Genomic DNA, 20200 nt, shown 5'->3' with positions numbered 1-20200 from the left:
CACTGTGTTTGTCTACTGCCAATCTTTTTGTCTTGATCATTTTCCGGCGTTGCACTTTGTAATGATCTAACAAGGTCGTCATCGACGTGGTGCTAGGCCCGGAATAGCTCGACTGAAAATAAGCGAGAGATGGCCGTGTATGCGAAGGAAGACGTAGCTTGCCGTGTACCCCCATGGGCCTTGATAGCAGAATTATTTCCCTACAGCGGAGTGTAATAATGCTACTGTACAGTGCTTTCGGTGCACGTTACAGAACAGGCTGCCCAAATTTAATCCGGATCTCACTACGACGACGCTCATAATTTGTTTTTGAAGGGTAGCGCGAAAACCTACATAGGACCAGAAAAAGACACAGAGCCACCGGACCAAGCACTGACTCTTACTTGGCGGAATTTATTGAAGCTATGATTATTGTACTTACGGTACGACACACAAATAATGAGGGAAAGGGAAAATAAAAAAAGAAGGGGGACGGGGAGGACGGATAATGATTAGATAAAGACAACGTGAACGGCAATAGATTCGCAGCGAGGAAACGCGCACTATGCTGAAGCTATTAGAAATCCAAAGGTGATGTGTATGTTCTCGCACATCTCTTCAAACAGGAATCACCGCCAACTGGCCTTGTTCATTATTGTCCCTCACAGCAAACTGTGAAGTTTCTGGAAGTTAAACACTCCACAATTATAAATAATTTAAACAAGTATAGAATCGGGACATCTATCCTCTTTCCTTTTTTGCTGCTTATTCACGAACAGCCGAACTAGTTCACTCCAAAAGCACGTGCGAACATCAACACTTCGGTGTGTCCTTCAGTGTAGACATTTGAGCTTGTTGGTGGAACATGTTTGCAGATTTTTTTCCTTGTAGCGCAAAAAAAACACACGGACGTAGAAGAAGAACATATACACACACAGGCGATGGAGAGTGCGCAGGTGTGAACATCGATGTCCTAGAGTCGCTCCGTCATCGCCACTCGTGGTTAGGCGCGTGACCTGTTGTCATTTTTCTGTGCGAATGAACCTTTATGCTGGCTTATCTCCAAGGTATTGTACAGGCTGCCGTACTCCATGTGCACCTTACGCGATAGCGGTACGTGGAAGTTTCATTGAAGTGGCGATAAGTTATCTCATTTCCGTACATATATGACACCACATTTCCATCTGTAGAAGTGCCCTAGCAGAATATGTATTGCACTCTTGTCATTTTAGAGTACTTTCGATTCCCTTTGCTACTAAATTAGCGCTGCTGTCACGGACCGCAACATCAGAACTTTATCAGTACTCGGCCCAACTCAGAGCGTTACTAATTCAACAGTTATATCGCACATATATTCAAGTTTCGTGATAAATCAGCGGTCCAAGCGGCTCTCAGCCCACCATAATATTATCATCGACTACCGTGAACGGTAGTTGATAAGGAAGGAATAGCATCGAGCGATAATTATCTAATATACCGACCCTGTATTAAAAAAAAGCGTCTAGAAAGGCAAAGTACAATCTTGCCTGCAGCATTAGCCTGTGCGACGAAGTACTCGTTGTGGCAGGAAAGCACATTGCCTTTTCTGGTTCAGCATTTTGCAACTATAATTCGGGCTGCATTCGCACTTAGAAAACATCACTCCTTTATGGGACAGTACAAGCATCCAAAATAGCTGCTCTAACACAAGTTGAATTGTGCGTGCCAGTCATGAAAGAAAACCGAAAACGTAACCCTTTACTCCTCCGAAGGTCGGGACAAACCCGAAAAATTTTAAAGACAATAAAAGCACGCAAATTTAGCTTTCTTTACCGCGTAGACCACCATTTACATAACGTGGAATTTCATATCTAGAGATGGCAACAACCGAAAGCTGCGCGTGTTACCGCCAGTGTCGCAAACTGCAGGGTAAAGTGTGTCGTAAGGTTCTTTGTGGTATTTTCCTGACTAGCGTTTTACAACAAATAAAAAGAAATGGTGCACTAGCAATCCCAAAGCATAACAGAAATCAACGATCACAGTAATACATATAGTGAACCTAACGAACGTGAACATGCAGAACATAACGGTCGAATGCATTTTGATGTTCGCGCTACAAACGCATGGCGGTGACTCGTTGACTGTGACGTAGTGCTGCTTAGTACGAAGCCACGGCGGCCATATTCCGATGGGAGCAGAAGTGCAAAAACACGTGTCCCGTGCTTTACGTGCAAATTAATGTAACCCAGGTCTCTCATAACGCAGTGTGCCGTTGAACCCTACAATTTATCTTTATTATTGCGGCTCACACTTACTTGCCCAACATAAAAAGAGGACATGTACCACTGTTCTCCACTTCGTTCGTTGCGGCGTCGGAAAGCGCGAGAACTACGAAAATAAACCATGCAATACAGATTGCATGCAAAAGTTGAATGTTTACTCAAGAATTTAAAATATTATTACAAAGCAGCAAATCAGCAGCATGTTTCCCACTGCTGGCTAGCTGTTTGGGGATATTCTATGTTTCAAGGTAGATAAATTGAAAAAAAAAAGATGAACAAGCGCTTGCTTTCAAAGGCAAGGAGATTACTGTGATTAAAACAGAGTGAATTCTGCGAAGCATAGCAATAACATGCGGTGTGTTTCCTTACAGGAACACCACGAACACCCACCAGTTCCCATACCCGCAGCTCAGCGTTCGGCAGCTGTTTCTAGATTTGGACCTTTTCATGAGCAGGTATTCTAAGATCAAGAAGCGACGCAGGCTGTCTGGCGAAAGAAATTTCCTCGGTCAAGCAATGTGGTTTCATGAAAAGTGTAAAGCCGCCCACGTGAACAACACTGACGGTGATCAACAGTCAGATTGGGCGGAAATCCTCGGCACATTGCAGCTAAGCGCTTGGCCCTACTTGTCGTTCCAAGGCGACATAGTAAGCGTTGTTTCCGCTGGAGACCGCTACTTGATGCTGAAATCACTGTTTAGGTTGGGCGTTCTTCGAAGTAACCGCAATGACTCTAAGCACGATATCGTACTCAAAGAACCAGTGACGTATCTAAAACGTTACGCAAGTTGGCCAAGAAAAAACGTGCTGCAACGATACGAAGATATAATTTTCGGCGCAATCAGCCTCTACAGCAACCCGTTTACAGGCGCACTGGTTAGCAGGCAAATCTCTAAATTCGAAATGATGCTGCAAAAACTGACTTACCTTGACAGTGTTCCGGCAGAGTTGCTCGTAAAAGGCGTGAGTACCGTCGCTATGTTTCCCAAGAGCGATTGGTGGGACTGGCTGAAGTACATGACGCTTCTCTTCGACAGCGAGCGAAGTGCCATGCGATCCACACTTGCGATCGTAGAGGACCCCGTATATTTCAGCCAGTTCACTTCTATCTACCATTTTGAAGATTACCGCACTGCGATCGCCAATTACGTCGGTTTCAAAGCCATGGTTACTCTTGCACCACTGCTGCCATCGGGATACGCACTGCTCTATGAGCTCGGTTTTGGCTACGACATTCCTAAGTTGGAGCCACAGCTCCGCGCTTGCACGATGCTGTTGGAAAAGATGTACCGCTATGGCATTGGAATCGCTGCGAAGCTGACGCTAAGTCGAGAGTTTGCCAACGTCTATCGGCGGCACCGCGATGTCCAGCTCAAAGAGCTATTTAACAGCACGCGTCTGGTATTTCGACAAATGCTAGGATCGGGACAGTCATGGTTTTCTGCTACTGACCTCGAGCAGGCTCTACGAAAGCTGAACGCGATGGCGATCACCTTTGGCACGGAGGAAAACTTCGTCCAATACGAAACGTACCGGAAGACACCACCATTGCCGCTGGAATCCAACGACACGTTACTCGGAACGGCATTCACTATGTTCTCCTACGCGTCGCGCACATACTGGAGCACGTGGAGCAGTCGCGGAACAACAGGCAAAGCCTACGACAAGCGCCTACGACGCGTCCGTGTTCGACTGGGAAAGCGAGTACCAACCCAGCAACAACCTCGTATTCCTTCCGAACTCTATCGTGGCTTTCCTCACCGCCGTCTCGAACAAGATCCCTTTCCAGCTGTATCCCGTGATTCTTGCTCACATTGTTAGGGGCGTGCTTAAAGCTCTGCTCGGGAGTAATTCGGCCTTCGACGACGACGGCCGCGCTTTGAGAAGCAGTTGGTGGAGCGCTGCATCTGTTGGCGCCATCGAGAACGTCACAAAGTGCCTTCAGCGACAGTACCAGGCCGCCGCAGCAGCTGAGAGCGGTGGTGGTCGGCGTTCGGCGGGAAAGTGGAGCGTGGCGCGTAGGGACGAAGCCTTTCTGGACAACGCCCTGCTGGTGCCTCTGTACGAACTCTATGAGCGCGCGCTGAGCAACCACAATGCCACAGATATGTTCTATCAGCTGTCCTATTCACGGATCAGTGCGAGGGAACTGTTCTTCTACAACTATGCTGTGGCATTCTGCGATGGCGGCGACAACGAATCGCGAAGAGCACAGCACTCGATGGCGACGACGCCCAGCAAGTGGCGCGTCAACGTCCCGCTCAGAAATTTTCCACCCTTTCGAAAAACATTTTCTTGCGATAATTGGAAACAACCTCATCTGTACTGTAACGTGTGGAAGGGCTTCAGTTGAAAAGCAATTTTTAATACTGGTTCTTCGTCGCCCTCATGTGACTAGCAAATTTGTATTGTATATATTTTTCTCAGTAAATATTGAACAAATAATTGAAGGCAGCAGCCCAGTCCATGTGATGCGTAGGAAAAGGTTAGAAGTTAAAAGGTTGCTGCTGCAACAGACGCTAAATAAAATCTCAGTACATAGCCATATACTTTATTTAGACGATATCTGTCCATAACCGAGACGATGCGGTCATATTTCTATTCGAAATCACTGCGCTAACAGAAATACTATGGAAATAAATGAGCACACAACGACTGCAGCAGAAATACCTCGAATTCTCGTTCAAGGTATTGTTTCCATGATTTCGTACAGTTGCACAATTCTCTTTACTCTCCAGCTACTTGTAGACATAGGGGTTTGTGTACCTAGGCCAGTTTTCACATGACGCCCTTAGCATAGAAAAGTTCGCAAGAACAAATTTCAGTGAATCGTGAAGTTGGACATATTAGCGAAAGCGTACGGCCAATTTGCAAAAGTTTTGGGAGCACGGCCACAGTTATTTTACCCTCGCACACCCATTTAATGTGAGCAAGTGCTCTTAATCTCGACACCCGTCCTTCAGCTGTCGCCGCAGCCCGCACTCGGATGCATGTTTGATGACTGGGCAACCGACGACAAAGCGACGGCGAGCGGCCACTGCCAGCAAGCATGCGAGAACAAACAGAGCGTTATCGCAGTTGTTCTTTTGTTTATTACGGTAATTCTCGGCAGTCCCCGGCTAAAAACTGATAGAAGCGCTTCAAATTGCTGCCGTAGAAACTGCAACTCTTACCTGCCCCTTACCTAGTGGCTATGGTGTTGGGCTGCTGAGCACGAGGTCGCGGGATCGAATTCCGGCCACGGCGGCCGCATTTCGATGGGGGCGAAATGCGAAAACACCCGTGTACTTAGATTTAGGTGCACGTTAAAGAACCCCAGGTGGTCGAAATTTCCGGAGTCCCCCACTACGGCGTGCCTCATAATCAGATCGTGGTTTTGGCACGTAACACCCCATAATTTTTTTTACCTTGTTGCTTCTACGCATTTTCTTCCCAGAAATCGACGAGTGCGCTGAAGAGGTGATGTTGCAGTAGAACAAAGGAAACGTATACCAGGTACACAATTTGCTCATCTTCATCATTCTTTATTCGATGTATCCGGCCTCTGCCACACTGTTTTGTACCAAAGGGTTGACATATATGTAAAATACGTCACAGCACCTTTCTCACGCTCCATATAGCAATCTTTATGTTAGAACTGCTATGTGCACTCGTTATTGAAACATATTAATGAGCACCGATACGCCTTCACACTCTTCGTACGAAGCAGAACTTACGAAGGATGCCGTAGCGTCAGCTTGAGGTTAATTTCTAGCATGTCGCACACCACTCAGCACAGATACTGCACGGTTCCGGCCAAAAATATTGCAATTCAGACATATTCACGAAAAATATGTTTTTTTCGTTTACGTGAAACTTATTGCACGCTACTGAGCGCTGTGTCTCTGAAAACATATAGTATACGCTTGAAAAGCCTCACACAAAGCCGTTTTGTTATGTTCAGTATAGAAACAATAATTATTACTACATAGATGACCAACGATTCATGTCGTACGCAGCTTCGGGAACAATACCCGCTGACGCCTCTGTTGTTACAATGCGCACGCCGAATTGTCGGTCTGGTTTATCCAACAAGCATTATGCTTTGCACAACGAATCTTGGACACCCCGCTCACTTTGAGCTAGGTAGCTTTCAGTACAATTTCCATACCAAGAGAGATTAGTTATCAAAAGCGTCTAACGTGCCTAAATTTCCCTAACTGAGAGCTTTATTGTCAAGAACAAGCGGTGCCAGTCTGCGAGGGATCTCCCCACACGAAGGTCGACATAACCGCCTTTTCCACTCTTGCACGATGACCGGGAAGAAGATATCACGTGCTACTCGCACTATCATGCACATATTTGGTCGAATGTGTGCAGGAAGTTTCCACCTTTGCGGAAGTTGATATCGGTGATAGCAGTCCTTCGACATCGCTGCTACAGAAAATTTACAAAGGTAAGCAGAAACACGACACTGCACCTAGACCTTCCGATCAGCAAGAGCTACAAAATCTCCCCACTGCAGGTTTTAGACTTTGTTGAAACCGATCAATGAAGAAACCTTGTCACACGTACTCACGGCAAGCATGCTTGTGTTCGAAAACAATCCGTGTTTACGATTAGCACTCGTGGATGGCTATTAGCTCGTTTGTGGCCTCGCCAATGTCTGCGCATCACTTGCGTAGTGGATGTTTGCTCCTTTCGCTCAGCAAAGAGGGACGTTCAGTCACTGAGATCCAACATGCCACCACTGGAGCTTTTCAGAAGCTATAGCACGTTCCAAGAGCACGGTGCGTAGACTGGGTAGGAAACGAAGCGCACCAACACCGGACAGTAGAGTCCCAGCAGTGTGCTGACACCAGCGAGAACCGAAGCCCATCCAAGGCGGCAGTGACCGAGAGAAAAGGCTCCGGAGCCGTCACCGCAGTGGGCCTGTGCGAAGGGCGTGGCCAGGAACCAGGGGAACAGTAGAAGAGCCGTCGCCTGCAGAACCACTGGAGTGATAGGAGTGGGGTTGAGGTTCAAGAATCAGGGTTGAGGTTTAACAAATCGGTAAATCATGCGTTCACACCCTCTTCTACGTATGAAACAGATGATGTAAACAAATAGAAATACATGATACACCCTTGCCGTTTACATCATCTTTGAGAAAGATGGCGAACACTATAATCTTCAAGTGGCACCGCGTGTTAATTTCACGTACAATTATGTCGATGAGAGCTTTCGAAAGCCTATAGAAATTTATATAGCTTAAAACACCCGAACAAACAACAAAAGGAGAAAACCTGTGCAGAAACACCATCGACGATGAATCACAACGTAATCGAAAAGCTGAATGCTCCTAGAAAGCTATTCGCTTTCGATTTCGCTATTCGACTTTCGTTATTCGCTTGAATCATACATTTGTTTCACTCAGAATAGTTCGGTAGCGTTTTTTGTTTCATTCATATTTCCGTCAAGAACATAGCTGTTAACTAGAACATCAGTAGTGGTTGTATAGCTGGCAGTAGATATAAGACTAATCCGTCATGTATGTGCCGTCTCCAACAGCGTGAGCGCCCGAGTGAATGGCGTCTGCCTCCTTTCCTACCTGCTGCTTTCACGCAGCCTCAGGTGGAGCGAAAGAACAGGGCTGTCTTGCGCGAACATTTATTAACGAAAATAATGAGGAATTGAAGAAAGCGTTCTTAATCATTCCTTATACAACTACTAGTCCGCACTAAAACGCGTTCTTAAATTTGTTATTATTTTCGTTATTAAATATTCGTGCAAGCCACTCCAGGAAGGCTAGCCTTTTGAGCACTCCATCGCAGCATCTAAACATTCAGAAAATCCAGACAGACAGGTTGTGCGAGGTAGACAAGGGTGCAGGTTAGGGTTCCTCATGTTTCGCTGCTGTTGTGCGCGTGATTGGCAAGTGTTGTGCACCCTTACGGTGGAAGGTTTGATGCTCACTCACTTTTAATGTAGCACTACAACTGATACAGAGCAATATCACTGTTCGACGGTACAAAAACAACAGCTTGGTTGCCTTGGTCAATGTGAAAACGACCAACAAAAAAAAACAGTATGAACACTGCGGCTAGGCCACAAAAACGCCGGACGTGCAGAGTTCTCCAACGCTGTCGTGACCGCACGCTGTCCATTACGCTTTGTCTGAAGAAAGAACGCACTGTCGCTATACAAGCACTATATAACCAGTCTGTTTTTTGCGTGTTATGCTTATCATTTTGCTTTCAGCTTGACTCATTGTTTTGCTCACTGCCGCGATTATCGCTGAAATCGAGGCTATAGTGCTAGTAGGAAAGAGAAACGTGCGAGCGGTGCCGACAGCCGTGGCTGGCCGCTGATTGTCACAACTTAAGCATGCTGGCTAGGATTGCGGAGCCGCGCCTTGTCCCAGAATGCTAAGGCCAAACGTGGTTTTTCACGCCTACTATGCGTAGCCTCAACGTGTTCTCTTTATTTTTAGTGCTAGTCAATGGTTTCCTTGGTCTTTGGTGTCAAAGATAATTTTAGAAAACCTGTTAGAGGAATATGACGAATGATAAAGAGGGCAATGTTAGACCTTCATTGCCGTAATTGTCTACAATTTGCACTGCGCCATATGGTACGTGACTACAATATGTGTGGAATCGATCGATAGCCAGACATAGTCCAATACGAAAGCTAAGATTTACAGAAGTACAGAAGAAAACTCGAAGTTGATAAATCGCAGCTTTCTAGTTTGGAGTCATGGAATCGGAAGCGTGCAGTAGCAGTGTTTGGTGTGCTGTTAGCCTTTACGATAGTCCTTGATTTCCTTTTACGTACGTAGGCTTTGCGATATGCTCATGTGTCCTTGTGTGCTTTGGCGTCCTGAGGTAAGAAGAGTAACATAAAATTTCTCAATGACCGTATGTAACACTTGGCTTTGTTTTCTACACTTAACATATGCTTGCATTTTATGGATAGGTTGGTATAGTATGCGTAAGAAGTTGCTCATTTTACGGTATACTTTTTTTCTGAAAGCTCCATACCCAGACCTTAATCCTGTGACCCTCTCGTCGAGATGGCACGCTTCCCTGCGCAGCTGCCATCTCGACGACCAACTCTGGGCTACCCAGCAGGCCTACAAAGCGGGGAAGAGGCAAGACCTCGACGTCCCATCTAGGGAGGCCTAGGCCCAGCCGACTCATTTGCTGGTTCTAAATAAAGTTCACTCTCTCTGTCTGAAAGCTTGTCAGAGCACAAGAACTGTGGGTTTTCGATGATGCAAGAGCAATAACAAATCTTAAGTGTAACAACGCACAAGGTGAAAATTAATATCCCACACGGAGGCAATTAAATATTTCCCCTTCCCCAGGTCAGAACATAGCACAGAACATAGCAGGTGAGAACATTGATTCAGGCCGACCTCTCCGCTTTTCTCTCATAATAAATATCTATCTCTTTTTTTCAATGTGGGGTGCCACATTTGCTTAATTGTTCAGCTGAAGCATGTTTAATACAAAACGCTATCTTTAACATTTTTAAGCGAAGCGAACTTGGAAAGCAATCTACAAAGCTCGATTTACCTAATTCTCATAATAAAGGAATTAAACATTCTGAATAAAATATCCAAACAAAATGAAGATTTGAGAAAGTTATCTGCAAATTAGGCTCGACATTTCCACTGCTCCCAGAAAAGACTAGATCAAAAGTAGTGCGCATTTCTGATCACCATCTACAAAATAATGCTCAATCTTTAGAGAATGACTGATTTTATACTAAGCAAAATGTGCATAAAATGGTCCAGTATGGCCTTAATATTGAGCTAAGCTTTGCCAGAGCATATTGAAGTGGTAAGTCGGGTGTGCTGGTTCGCACTGCGCAGAAAACTGCAGCAGCTATATAAAAAAAAAGAAAACGACAGAACCTCGTTTTTCCTCGTAGCATTGTCAACGCTACTTTTCATAGGTCGAAATATACACCGCAATTTAAAAAGAACCATAGCCTGCCGCTAGAGCATATATGTCTACATTGAAGCTACAGTTGCGTATGCGAAATGAAGAACTGGCGCCTTTACCGACAATGAGGAGACACCGTTGGAATAGGCGCGACCCCCAAACAGAACTCCTCGGAGAGAGGTAGGATGGTTGCTTGCTAAAAAGGAGGAATCGATCATACGGAAGTATACGCGGTCGGCTTCCGGACATCTCACTGAAGGGTGCATTGGCACAAAGGGTCGGTGGGTGAAAGGTGCTACTGTTGCAAGGCAAAGAAGCCAAGCCTTTAATATAGGTGAAAGGGCACTACGCTTGCGGTGAGTCAGCGAGCAATCCTGTTGATCGGGTGCAATAGCTGCGAGCTCGGGCCAAAGAAGGGGGCGGTATCGGCGGCAGGGGTTGGGAAGTGGGTGGGGGGGGGGGGGCGACCCTTTTTTGGGGGAGATTCCAGAGGTCGGTCCGGACGCTGGGGAATCTCCCATCGCCACACCGCGTTGCCTTGCACAATACAAAGAGTGCCGGATTGCGGGGAAAGATTAAAGCTCTCCTGGTTGTAGACCTGTCTCGTTCGGTATTCGGCCTCCTTTATCCGCCTGAAAGATGGCTTTCTCTTGATGGTAACGCATACTAGAAGTGCAGAGGTCGAGTCATCGCTCCGTGCTCCGAGCGTTAGTGGGACGGATAAGTTTGAGTGCGGGGTTCCTGCTCCCATCAGAGTTCGAGATGAGAAAGGTTATGGCTTGCATGAGTAGACAGAACGAGGGAAGTGTCCGTTTCAGCAGTGGGTTTTGGTGTGGAGAGATGGCGTGAGGAGTACTGGTTATAAAACGAATTCATTAGGGGCCAAATGAGTGAGGCCTGGGAGGCTTGTATGGTTTACTTGTCTCCACTTGCTCGTATTGCACATATACATGTATTAGCGTGCACTCCAACAGGGATATGCTTATGGATATGGATATGCTTAGTCAGGCGTGCACATTATCCCCTTTTGCTCCGGCGCCATGACAATCTTGTATTGTCAAAACTCGTAATAAACTTCAAACATTAAGCGGCTGCCATTTCAGTCAGATAAGAAACATAGCTCTTAAAGTAAGCAAAATACCAAGAATGATTCTGGGGTCATAAAACAGGAAGCGGTGCCCACATAGTAAAATGGACGAATACTGGAAATCTTGCTGACGTAAAAGTCACATTTATTAAACGCAATTTTTTTTCACGGTACATAAAAATGCAAACCAATAATTAATGCGGCAATGCAGAAAACGTCCACGATTTGTTCCAGTCTACGAACGACGAGCTTTTTGTTGTCAGAAATAATCGACGTTGTCTCGCGATTCGTTCTTATATTATAAAAGTAAATACAACACCACCAGGACCATCGCAGTAAGCGTTAGAATGCTACCTTTCACGCGATGATACTGCCCTGATTCTTGTTGCAGCAATGCTGTCGAAACACTGTTTACATTAGGTTAATACAAAAATCTCGCATTAAGGAACTATTGCGGCCGCACTTTTACACCCTGAAAATTATGGGACACATATTAAGCACCAACGTGTCTGTGGCATCTTCGAGGGTGCGTCACCCACATCAATCATAAAGGAAATGAGATAGTGAACTGATATATTTTTAGTAAAAGAACAGGTTTAGATTTGGACATGTGCTTTTTTATATACATAAAAGTTTACCACACTCAGTCGTCAGCCTCTGTGACGCGCATAAAACCAAGCCACACTTCAGCCTGTCTTGGCGACTCGTTCACCCACTCAAACCGGGCCTATTCCGACGCTTGCTAATTTGTGCTTTCCTCACCACTCCTTATTGTCCTATGTCACGGCAATCTGCCCCCAACATCATCTCGTGTCAGCAGTCTATGCAACCCACGGCCTGAAATGAAGGCCCAACCCATTCTACGTACTCTCCGTTAATATAGTTGCGTAATAGGCGCTGACCTGCGGCGTAAATAATAAGTTGTGTGCCTTAAGAGGAAACTTTACTATGAAATCTCCTAACCAAATTAATGCAAATGAAAATCAAATTCTCAGTGACCACTGCACCAACTCCTATGGGGTTTGTTGCGCTTAAACGGAAATGCAGAAAATTTAATTACTCCAGGAAGTGGACTTTAAATTGATGTCATCAACATTATTTGAGAATTGCAGAATTTCAAAATACTAAAGTATTCGTTCTAGGTTTTCAGTGTTCATGAATGTAACAGCTAGGGAAGCACAAGTAAGCGCTTGTGTCTGTGTTCCGTTTATTCTTGTGTCCTTGTTTTCGCTGCGCTCCATTAAATGCCATTGCATGATGATCAACCAACGAGCTCACATCGCTAGCCTTGTAAAGAACTAGAAATTTTGATTATAGAGAGACTTGAATGTGATATCTCGTAATGGGGTCCGCGTCATTTATGAGCGCAAATTCTTTTTGCCAAGTTCGTCTAGTATAGCAGTAAACTTGACGTAATAATACACTGAAAGCGGACGCAAAAAAGAAAATCCTCGCTCTGTAATGTATTACTATTTTGTACGTAGAAATGTTGCAATATGTTCGTAAACATTTTAATCAATTTCGCGTAAGCTTTATATTCAATATCAGAAGAGTCCGCTTGAGAGTATAGCAACTTCTGTTTGTTTCTCGTGCAAAGTTACAGATTTTTAAAGTTCCTGCTTCAATTTTCCGTAAACATCAAATTTAGTCAATTCCGGTGAAATAAATAAGGTTCAAAAATAGCATTCTGCTTCCTACTATTACTAGCATATAACTTTTTCTCTCACATGCAGCACATTCCATTCAAATCGGTCTAATTGTTGTCCCATCAAACCATTTGTATGATTTGCAGGTATATCAATAGGAAAATTGGAGTTGGGAGCGAGCTGAAGCTACCTCTAAAGGCTGCGATGTGAAGCACAGGGGATGTTACACTGCTTCAAATGTTGTCGGAGTGAATTATCTGGCTCGGATTTGCGCAGTAACCAACCTATGTCGGCCAATACTTGAGCTGCATGAACAAAAATATGAAAGAAGGCTCGGTCTTTTTATATATTATCACGTTCTTAGAACTAGCCACACACTACTCCGATTTTGGTTAGACAGCGACCTTATTTCATGTCAGCGCTGGTGGCAGCTCCACTGGTGATTATGAAAATGAGCATGATGGCAATAAATCTTGCGAACCCATAGGTATTACGTGTTTCTGGGTTGAGGAAAAAGAAGATGCACGTTGCTAAGCCATTTTATAACCGCTCTAACTTGCACCGCTTTAGTTAAAGTTACGCATGTCTTGACGTTTCTTACATTGACTGCACGCGTATTTGCTATCTTCAATTTTCTAGTTCGGAAGAAATCTAGGCAAATAGTGTTTGTCCTGTATTTAAATATTGCTAATACTGGTTGTAAAAGGCCACCTAAGTTGCTCAGTTGTGGCTATATTTGAATAGAGTCTGTGATTGCCTTCTTTTGTGATTTTATAGTTAGAGCTGTATGTCATCTATGAGAAATAAAATAGCGCACAAGTATACGCACTAGGACATAACACCGCAAAACTTGACACGCGCTATCTTTCTTAGGAGATTTGCCCTAACTAGCCCTGCTACAACTCCTGCTATTATTACGTTTGTTTTTCATTTTGTGTTTTGTCAACCGGTAAATGTGTCCTTCTTTTATATATTGTTTTTCAGTTGCCATATAAAGGAGCAAATTGTGCTTCTATTTTGTCAATGCTGTCGATCTATCACAACTTACACTCGCAGTACAATGTGGCGCGATAGTCACGGGTGCCAACAGGCATCTCGGCAGGCGAGCTAACGACAACGCAAGGAGAACGGAAACGTTTAGAGGGTGAACTTGTGCCGTGTAAACAACCTACAACACGAAAGGGATAGTAGCTGAGAAATCGGTGGTCTTCTTGGTGGCTTATGATTCGGTTTACGCACGTTGACACTCCTGTACACTAAAAGCGCTGTCGTGACACATGACACCACAATCAGCAAAGCACCTGTTTGCAGTTTAATCACTAGTGTAATCACCAGTACATAGATTATCGATTATTCGTGGTGTGAGTACAACTTGAATTACTCTTGATGTTGAATCGCTTGTGATGTAACAGACGTGGCAAAAACTAAAACAGCGAGTGTGTCTTATATTGAAATAGAAAAGTGGCAGCATTGATATTTCGTTAAAAGCGATCACTGGCGAAAAATAAAACAAAACATCCTTAGCAACTAAAAAGATTGAAAAAAGATTTCAGCGCCGGTGAAAGAAAAAGCAAACTAACAAAAAACAACCCATGTTTCCAACTGTTTTAGGGTTGCCATAGACGACGCTACCCAGCACTGACACCGCAGGTAGTACTCAGGAGGCCATGACAGCTACTCTGCCACGAACCGCGTGGTCTCAGGGGCATTTCGACATACTGAACAACATTGAAGTAAAGCACGGTGTACGTCTGGCAACATCTGATGTCGAAGAGCCTCGTAACACTCAATTACACCTTGCGTAGCTGCCGCGCAAAGGCATGGTCTGTTCCTCGGTGGCTGCACAATGGACCCGACAATGTGTGCTCCCGAATTCCGGCCGGAAATGAGCTCTACTGTGTAATCTTGCTCCATTGTAGGCTGTCTCTCCAAGAGATCAATCTCAATTTTGTGGCGCCAGCTGCGAAGCTGGAGTGCGAGGCATCATGGCGGTAGAACGTACTCTTCTCACCGTCCTAATTCCGCTGATGTGTTCTGACTGGCGCTTGAACTTGTGTAGGTGTGTCCTACTTTCGCGTTAAAGTAAACTTGGTCGGACTTGAGCTCCATGAGCAGCAAGAGATTGGAACATGCTGGGGCTGGATTAGTGTACCCAATGAGGATATTGCCAAAACTCGGAACGGCAAGCTATCATGATTAAGGAAAAAGAAACTGTGCTCAATATGTTTTTTTTTTGTTTGAACGGCAAGGTTGTAACATAACCTTCTTCCTTTCCGTCGAACTGGAAACAAACACAATCAGTATTGTGGAAATTGCTGCATATTAAGGTTAATTATAATTAACGCACATGCGTGTTAGGCTTGGTCAGTTAGCAGCTTCTTGACAAAACCGTATGGTAGCTGGCGCGATCGCCGCCAGATATTTACATCTATGAGGAAAATCTTCCGGGTCTTATCGTAAAAAGAAAAAAAAATGCTCAACCTTGCACTCGGCCGCGCAACGCTTGAAACAGCGAAGCGGGGCGATCGTAGCCCAGCATTTACCGGAAAGTGCGCGCGAACGTTTCGTCTCATTACTCATGATTAATTTCTTGTCGCGCGTGTCGGACTTACGGCCGTCGCTGCGCATTGCATAGCGCAGCTTGCAACACCGACACCGCGTTGCAATGACGACACCGCGTTCCACCGCGTTGCAATGCCGATAACGCGTTCCATCAGCTGGACCCCCTCCATGAATGCGTCTTTCTCTCTCTCTCGCTCTCATTTGCTTTATCTGTCTACCGAGCATAGCGCGCAAAACCTCTTCTTCAACTCGCAGAGCACGAGGGCGTGCGAACGCGCCAGCTGTGGACGAAGACGACGACACTCGAACGCAATCACGCGGTTCGCATAAATGCATGTACTGCAAGCGTAGGCTTCAAGGCTGTATAGCCTTGTGGTTACGACGCTCGCCTTGGTACCGTGGGTACGCGGCTTCGAATCCCGCCTCGGCAAGAAAGTTTTTATTTCTTTCCTCATTGCTGATGATGATAGTTTCTTGATACGAACCACAAATTACGGCTGGCTTAAACAGCTTTACTGTTAAAAATTGCAGGTTTGTCTATAGAGATATCTGTTGTTGCCGCACCGCAGATTAGGAAAATTCTGCCAAGTGATGTTGCTGCCGTGAAATGACAAAAAAGAAAAAGAAAATGCCACTAAAACGCCAGCACGAATATTCAGCTGGGTTCGCACTTCCTACACTACGTCCCTAACTACGCCATTGAGCTTCATGCACTAGGTTTCTGATGACACAACAGGGAGGGGTAGCATGTAGCATTTCAGCAGATATGGTCATAAACCTGATTGCAGTCATCTGCTAAGTCGTACAGGCGGCGACAGGTACACGACACCACAACCTGAACGGTGTCAATGAATTCATACACTTCGCCAATTGCCATCTTCGCTCGCGATGTCTTCCCCACATCATCTGGGTTAAAGTTTTCACCAGTGGAGGTTGAGCTTCCACAGCAAATGACCGCTCTGCGGGCGGGAAAGGCTTTATATGCTTCATCCTGGTGCCGTTTAGGCTTCAGTGCTTCTACGTCAATTCTCTCTTGTGTGCGAGATATTTGAGCATTTCCCTTCTGCTTGCACGAACTAGGAGCGTGCCAACGATAAAATTGTCGCGTACTGATAATGTTCTGCACGGTGGAAAAGCACAAGCGCACACGTGCTGAAGTGGAGAACGTGCATCCGTTTCTCTCTTGCTGTTCTATTTCTACAGATTACCAGCACTATGAGCGTAAGGACATCGTTATACATTAAGCAAAGTAAGGGCTGAAAGCCACAAATGCTCATTACCAGGTTTGTAAAACATTATGTGTACACAGACAAAGTTAGTGTCAAAATAAGAGAGGTTGCCTTAGTCTACTGTCAAAAATTGCCATGCCATAAAGGAGTTCCCGATAGCTGAGAGCGTCAAAAGTGTCACAGAGTGAGCGGATCCATTCGTGTCAATTTATTTGCTTTGTTTTTTGCTGGAGTGCCCCAGCCATAATATATACATGAAACCGCGCAGGTTGTGTCTTTTGCATTTCCGAAGTCATCTCGAGCTCCGTACTTGAGCTCCATGAAGAGTAAGAGATATGAACATGCGGGGGCTTATAACATCTCAAAATTCAAAATCTATGTAGCGTGCTTAACGATACGGCATTATTTATAAGTCACCAACTCTTTCCTTATTTCCGGCGTACGTTACCTGGCATGCAGTTTTACTCGTACTAAACCACAGTAGAGCGCGTGTCAAAACACACGGTTATGACCCTATCAAGTTACACTTAGGTGCAACATCAGGAGGAGCGATAACATGTAAAATTACTGGCCTGCGATGAGTTTGTAAAGCTTAAAAAATTTCCATTTCTAAGGAGGTTGAAAGCACGCGCAGCTTACCGCCAGCTGCTTGGGCATGTCCTATGACAGCGGCGGCAGCCACTCTGTTGGTCGTTCCCTGCATCGCTAACGACAGGATGGCAAGCACGGCGCCGATGCAGAGCACGGCTGACCCAGAGCTGAACAGCAGGAATCCGGCACGCCACGTGACGGAAGGGAATCTGGCACCTCCGTGTGGTTCCTCGTGACCAGGAGGTGTGTCATCGAACCTGAAGCACAGCGCGTCCCCCCTCACCGCTGCCACGCTGATGGCATCGTCAGAGTCTCGGTAGCAGGCCCCGTAGAGACCCAGCATGTACGCGAGGTCATCGGGGTCATAGGTCAAAGGAGGCCTGTACACGTCCGTCCGCTCGCGCACCAGCCACTCGGGTTGAACGAGGCTCACGAGACTCATGAGAGCCACCAGTGTGGAGAGTAGCGCCCACGCCACGGACACTGGCCACGACGTCTTGTGGTGCAACACGTGTGCGTGCCGCGGTGGAAGGAACAGCGCCGCCGTCGTGACGTCTGGGGGGCAGAAAAGTGGGTGCACGGAACAAAATCCGGGTGAAATTTGGGCTACCATCGGCCCGATGCCTTCAGGTGCGCGAGATTTATTTCCCTTGCGGATGATCATTGATACCAGTTCACTTGATTCACGTCGCCAAATGCTGCCGGACGGATTTCACTGTTCTCGTGTGCTTGGCACAGTCGTTTCACTAGAAGTGAATCAAGCTTCTCATCAGTACATATCTTCAATCATGTCAAAATTTGATCTCGCCATGCACTCGCTGAAGTTCGTGAGGAATACGCCGTTTCCTTCTTGGATTCACAACGGCTCTCATTATATTTGCTCACTTTGTTTATATGAGCGTCCCTATCTTCATTTTGTCGCAAAGAAGCAAGGTTGCTTGCATTAGTAAATATATTGTACACAGCGGAGTCTACGTGCTGCTCAAATCAGTACTCCAACATAATACAGAGATACTCCAGACGGCTGTACAGAGATACTCCAGAAGGCTGACGACCGAGCACTTAGCAATTGTTATAGAGCTCACGCTGCTCTCCTTTCTGGTACTTGCTTAACACCAGTAGCTTTCCCCTTGCAACTAGCAGCCACACAGAACACGGAATCAGGCTTGGTTCATTTGTACTTCTGGCTTGTAAAAGTGTAAGCATTCGGGGGAACCTATCTTCCTGATACTTAGGCGACAAAGCTTGAATAAAGATGCCACGTAATCGTACTTCAAGATGAAATGACGGTGCGTACGTGCTCCCTTGCCGGAAGGCTCCTAGCAAAATTCCAACCAACCCGCAGTCAGTCGGCAAACGGCATCCCCAGCATACACGTCCGCCTGCCTTCAGAGCACAAGAGTCTGGTAGAAACCCGATGTCGCTGCTACTCCCGGGAGTTGCACGGCTGTCGACAAGCGCGCCGTCCTCCGAGGTGTTCCTCTTCCACGTCCTGGCGATCGCGGAGCCACAAGAATCCTGCCTCCGCCGTTCATCGGCGTGAGCACTCAGCCGAAAAAACAACTCGAAACAGCGTCGAAACTGGCGGTCGAACGGCGTGGCACTGCGGGCTCCTCTTCCGTGCAAGAAGCTGCGGCGTGCGCCGAGCGCAGCATCGCCGCGGAACGCCGCTGGCGCGCCACCGCTTCCTCGATCCCTAGCGAGCGGCCGGGTTCCTTGCGCGACAGCATCGGAATGAGAGAGCGTTCTCCGGGGCGCGCGGACGCCCCCTTCCAGACGGGAGCGTCCCTCCACCTCCGCGGATCCCTCCTTCCCTCGAATGCTCCCGGAGGAGCAGCGTTGCCAGGCCAACAAGTGGCGCTGTCCCTGCGCAAAGGAACGCGCGCTGCCGCTACGCCTCTTGCTCGAAGAACGAGCGCATGCGCTCTGGCCGGCCCCCTCTGAGCTCGAGCACATTCTCCCTCCTCGGAGGCCAGCTCCCGAGGAGAGCGGCCGTTTTCTATACTTTTCTATTCCCATTTCAGTTCCCTCTGTGCTGGAATTTATCTGTTCGTTGCGCGCGTAAGCTCTCGTTTATTTATATTCTTTTTCCCGGTTTTCGCGGGTGTATGTGTCCCCGCTCAGTTATTCCTTTTGTTTTTCGGTTTCGTAACATCACCGATTTCAGACAGGGAGCCGTCGTCGTTCTCGTCCGAGGTTTCTTGTATGTCCCCGAGCGCCTACGCGGCTGCGGGGGCAAACCGGCTGTTCGGGATTTACCGTTTTCATTCCCATAGTTCTATTATTTTTCACATACGTGCGACGTACGACGGCTGTCAAGGGGAGTTGATGTGCTTCTGTTGATAGGGTTGGCGTGTTGGGTTGATGTTGCCCAAAACTAGCATTTATGTCGCATGGTCTATTTCTAAAAAAAAAATACTGCATTCATTCGCGTAATTCACACGACTAAGAGTGCACAGCATAACAGAGTGCATATGTAACCTACATTATGCCGGTCCTTATAAAGTTTTTCTTCCCTTTTCCGCTATTTACATTACTTTCATTTTGTTCTGTTGCACAGCTATTCTTTATTTATTTTTCACTTTGAACTACCATTGCTCAAGCATGTGAAACTGCTGACTGGCATTAGCCAATGGTAGAGTTGCATCATTTTCCTGAAGTTAAAATCACTTAAGAAGCCCAAGCAAATTACTATAAATGTACTTCTATGTGAATAATGTTTTTCTGGAGCAGTTACAATAACTGGTAAGAAAAGTAGTAGAAGTTACTACTAGCTTGTTAATTTGCCTTTTTGTTGCTGTGGATGAAAACGATGCTAATTCTTCCGCTTGTTGAAACTGTTTGCGCACTGATATATACAAAACGTAAGTACTCTAGGATATAAGCTCAGCTCTACAGCAATGAAACCATGTAAGAGCTGTGATATACAGGAAAGTTA

At 46.1% G+C, this 20200-nt stretch overlaps 1 protein-coding gene across 1 annotated transcript; it reads right to left on the bottom strand.

The window, feature by feature from the left end:
- Positions 1 to 5758: 5758 nt before the first annotated feature.
- Positions 5759 to 18972, bottom strand: LOC119445552 (LHFPL tetraspan subfamily member 6 protein). Its single transcript, XM_037709819.2, has 2 exons — positions 17311 to 18972; positions 5759 to 7213 (listed from the first exon to the last, which is right to left on the bottom strand). Exons 1-2 carry the CDS (start codon positions 17924 to 17926, stop codon positions 6987 to 6989), a joined length of 843 nt encoding a protein of 280 aa, XP_037565747.1. The 5' UTR covers positions 17927 to 18972; the 3' UTR covers positions 5759 to 6986.
- Between the last annotated feature and the right edge of the window lie 1228 nt (positions 18973 to 20200).

The sequence above is a fragment of the Dermacentor silvarum genome, chromosome 3 (genome assembly GCF_013339745.2).
Source record: "Dermacentor silvarum isolate Dsil-2018 chromosome 3, BIME_Dsil_1.4, whole genome shotgun sequence".
In the NCBI taxonomy this organism is placed as follows: Eukaryota; Metazoa; Arthropoda; class Arachnida; order Ixodida; family Ixodidae; genus Dermacentor; species Dermacentor silvarum.
The sequence above is the reverse complement of the archived record's forward strand: the minus strand, read 5'-3'. Positions and strand labels throughout refer to the sequence as shown.

Excerpts from the sequence above, each read along its gene's own strand:
- LOC119445552 (XM_037709819.2), bottom strand. The coding sequence starts at position 17,926 with ATGATCATCCGCAAGGGAAATAAATCTCGCGCACCTGAAGGCATCGGG. Across the intron at positions 7,214-17,310 it reads ACATGCCCAAGCAGCTGGCG|TGGTTCTGCAGGCGACGGCT; the intron begins GTAAGCTGCGCG and ends CTATCACTCCAG.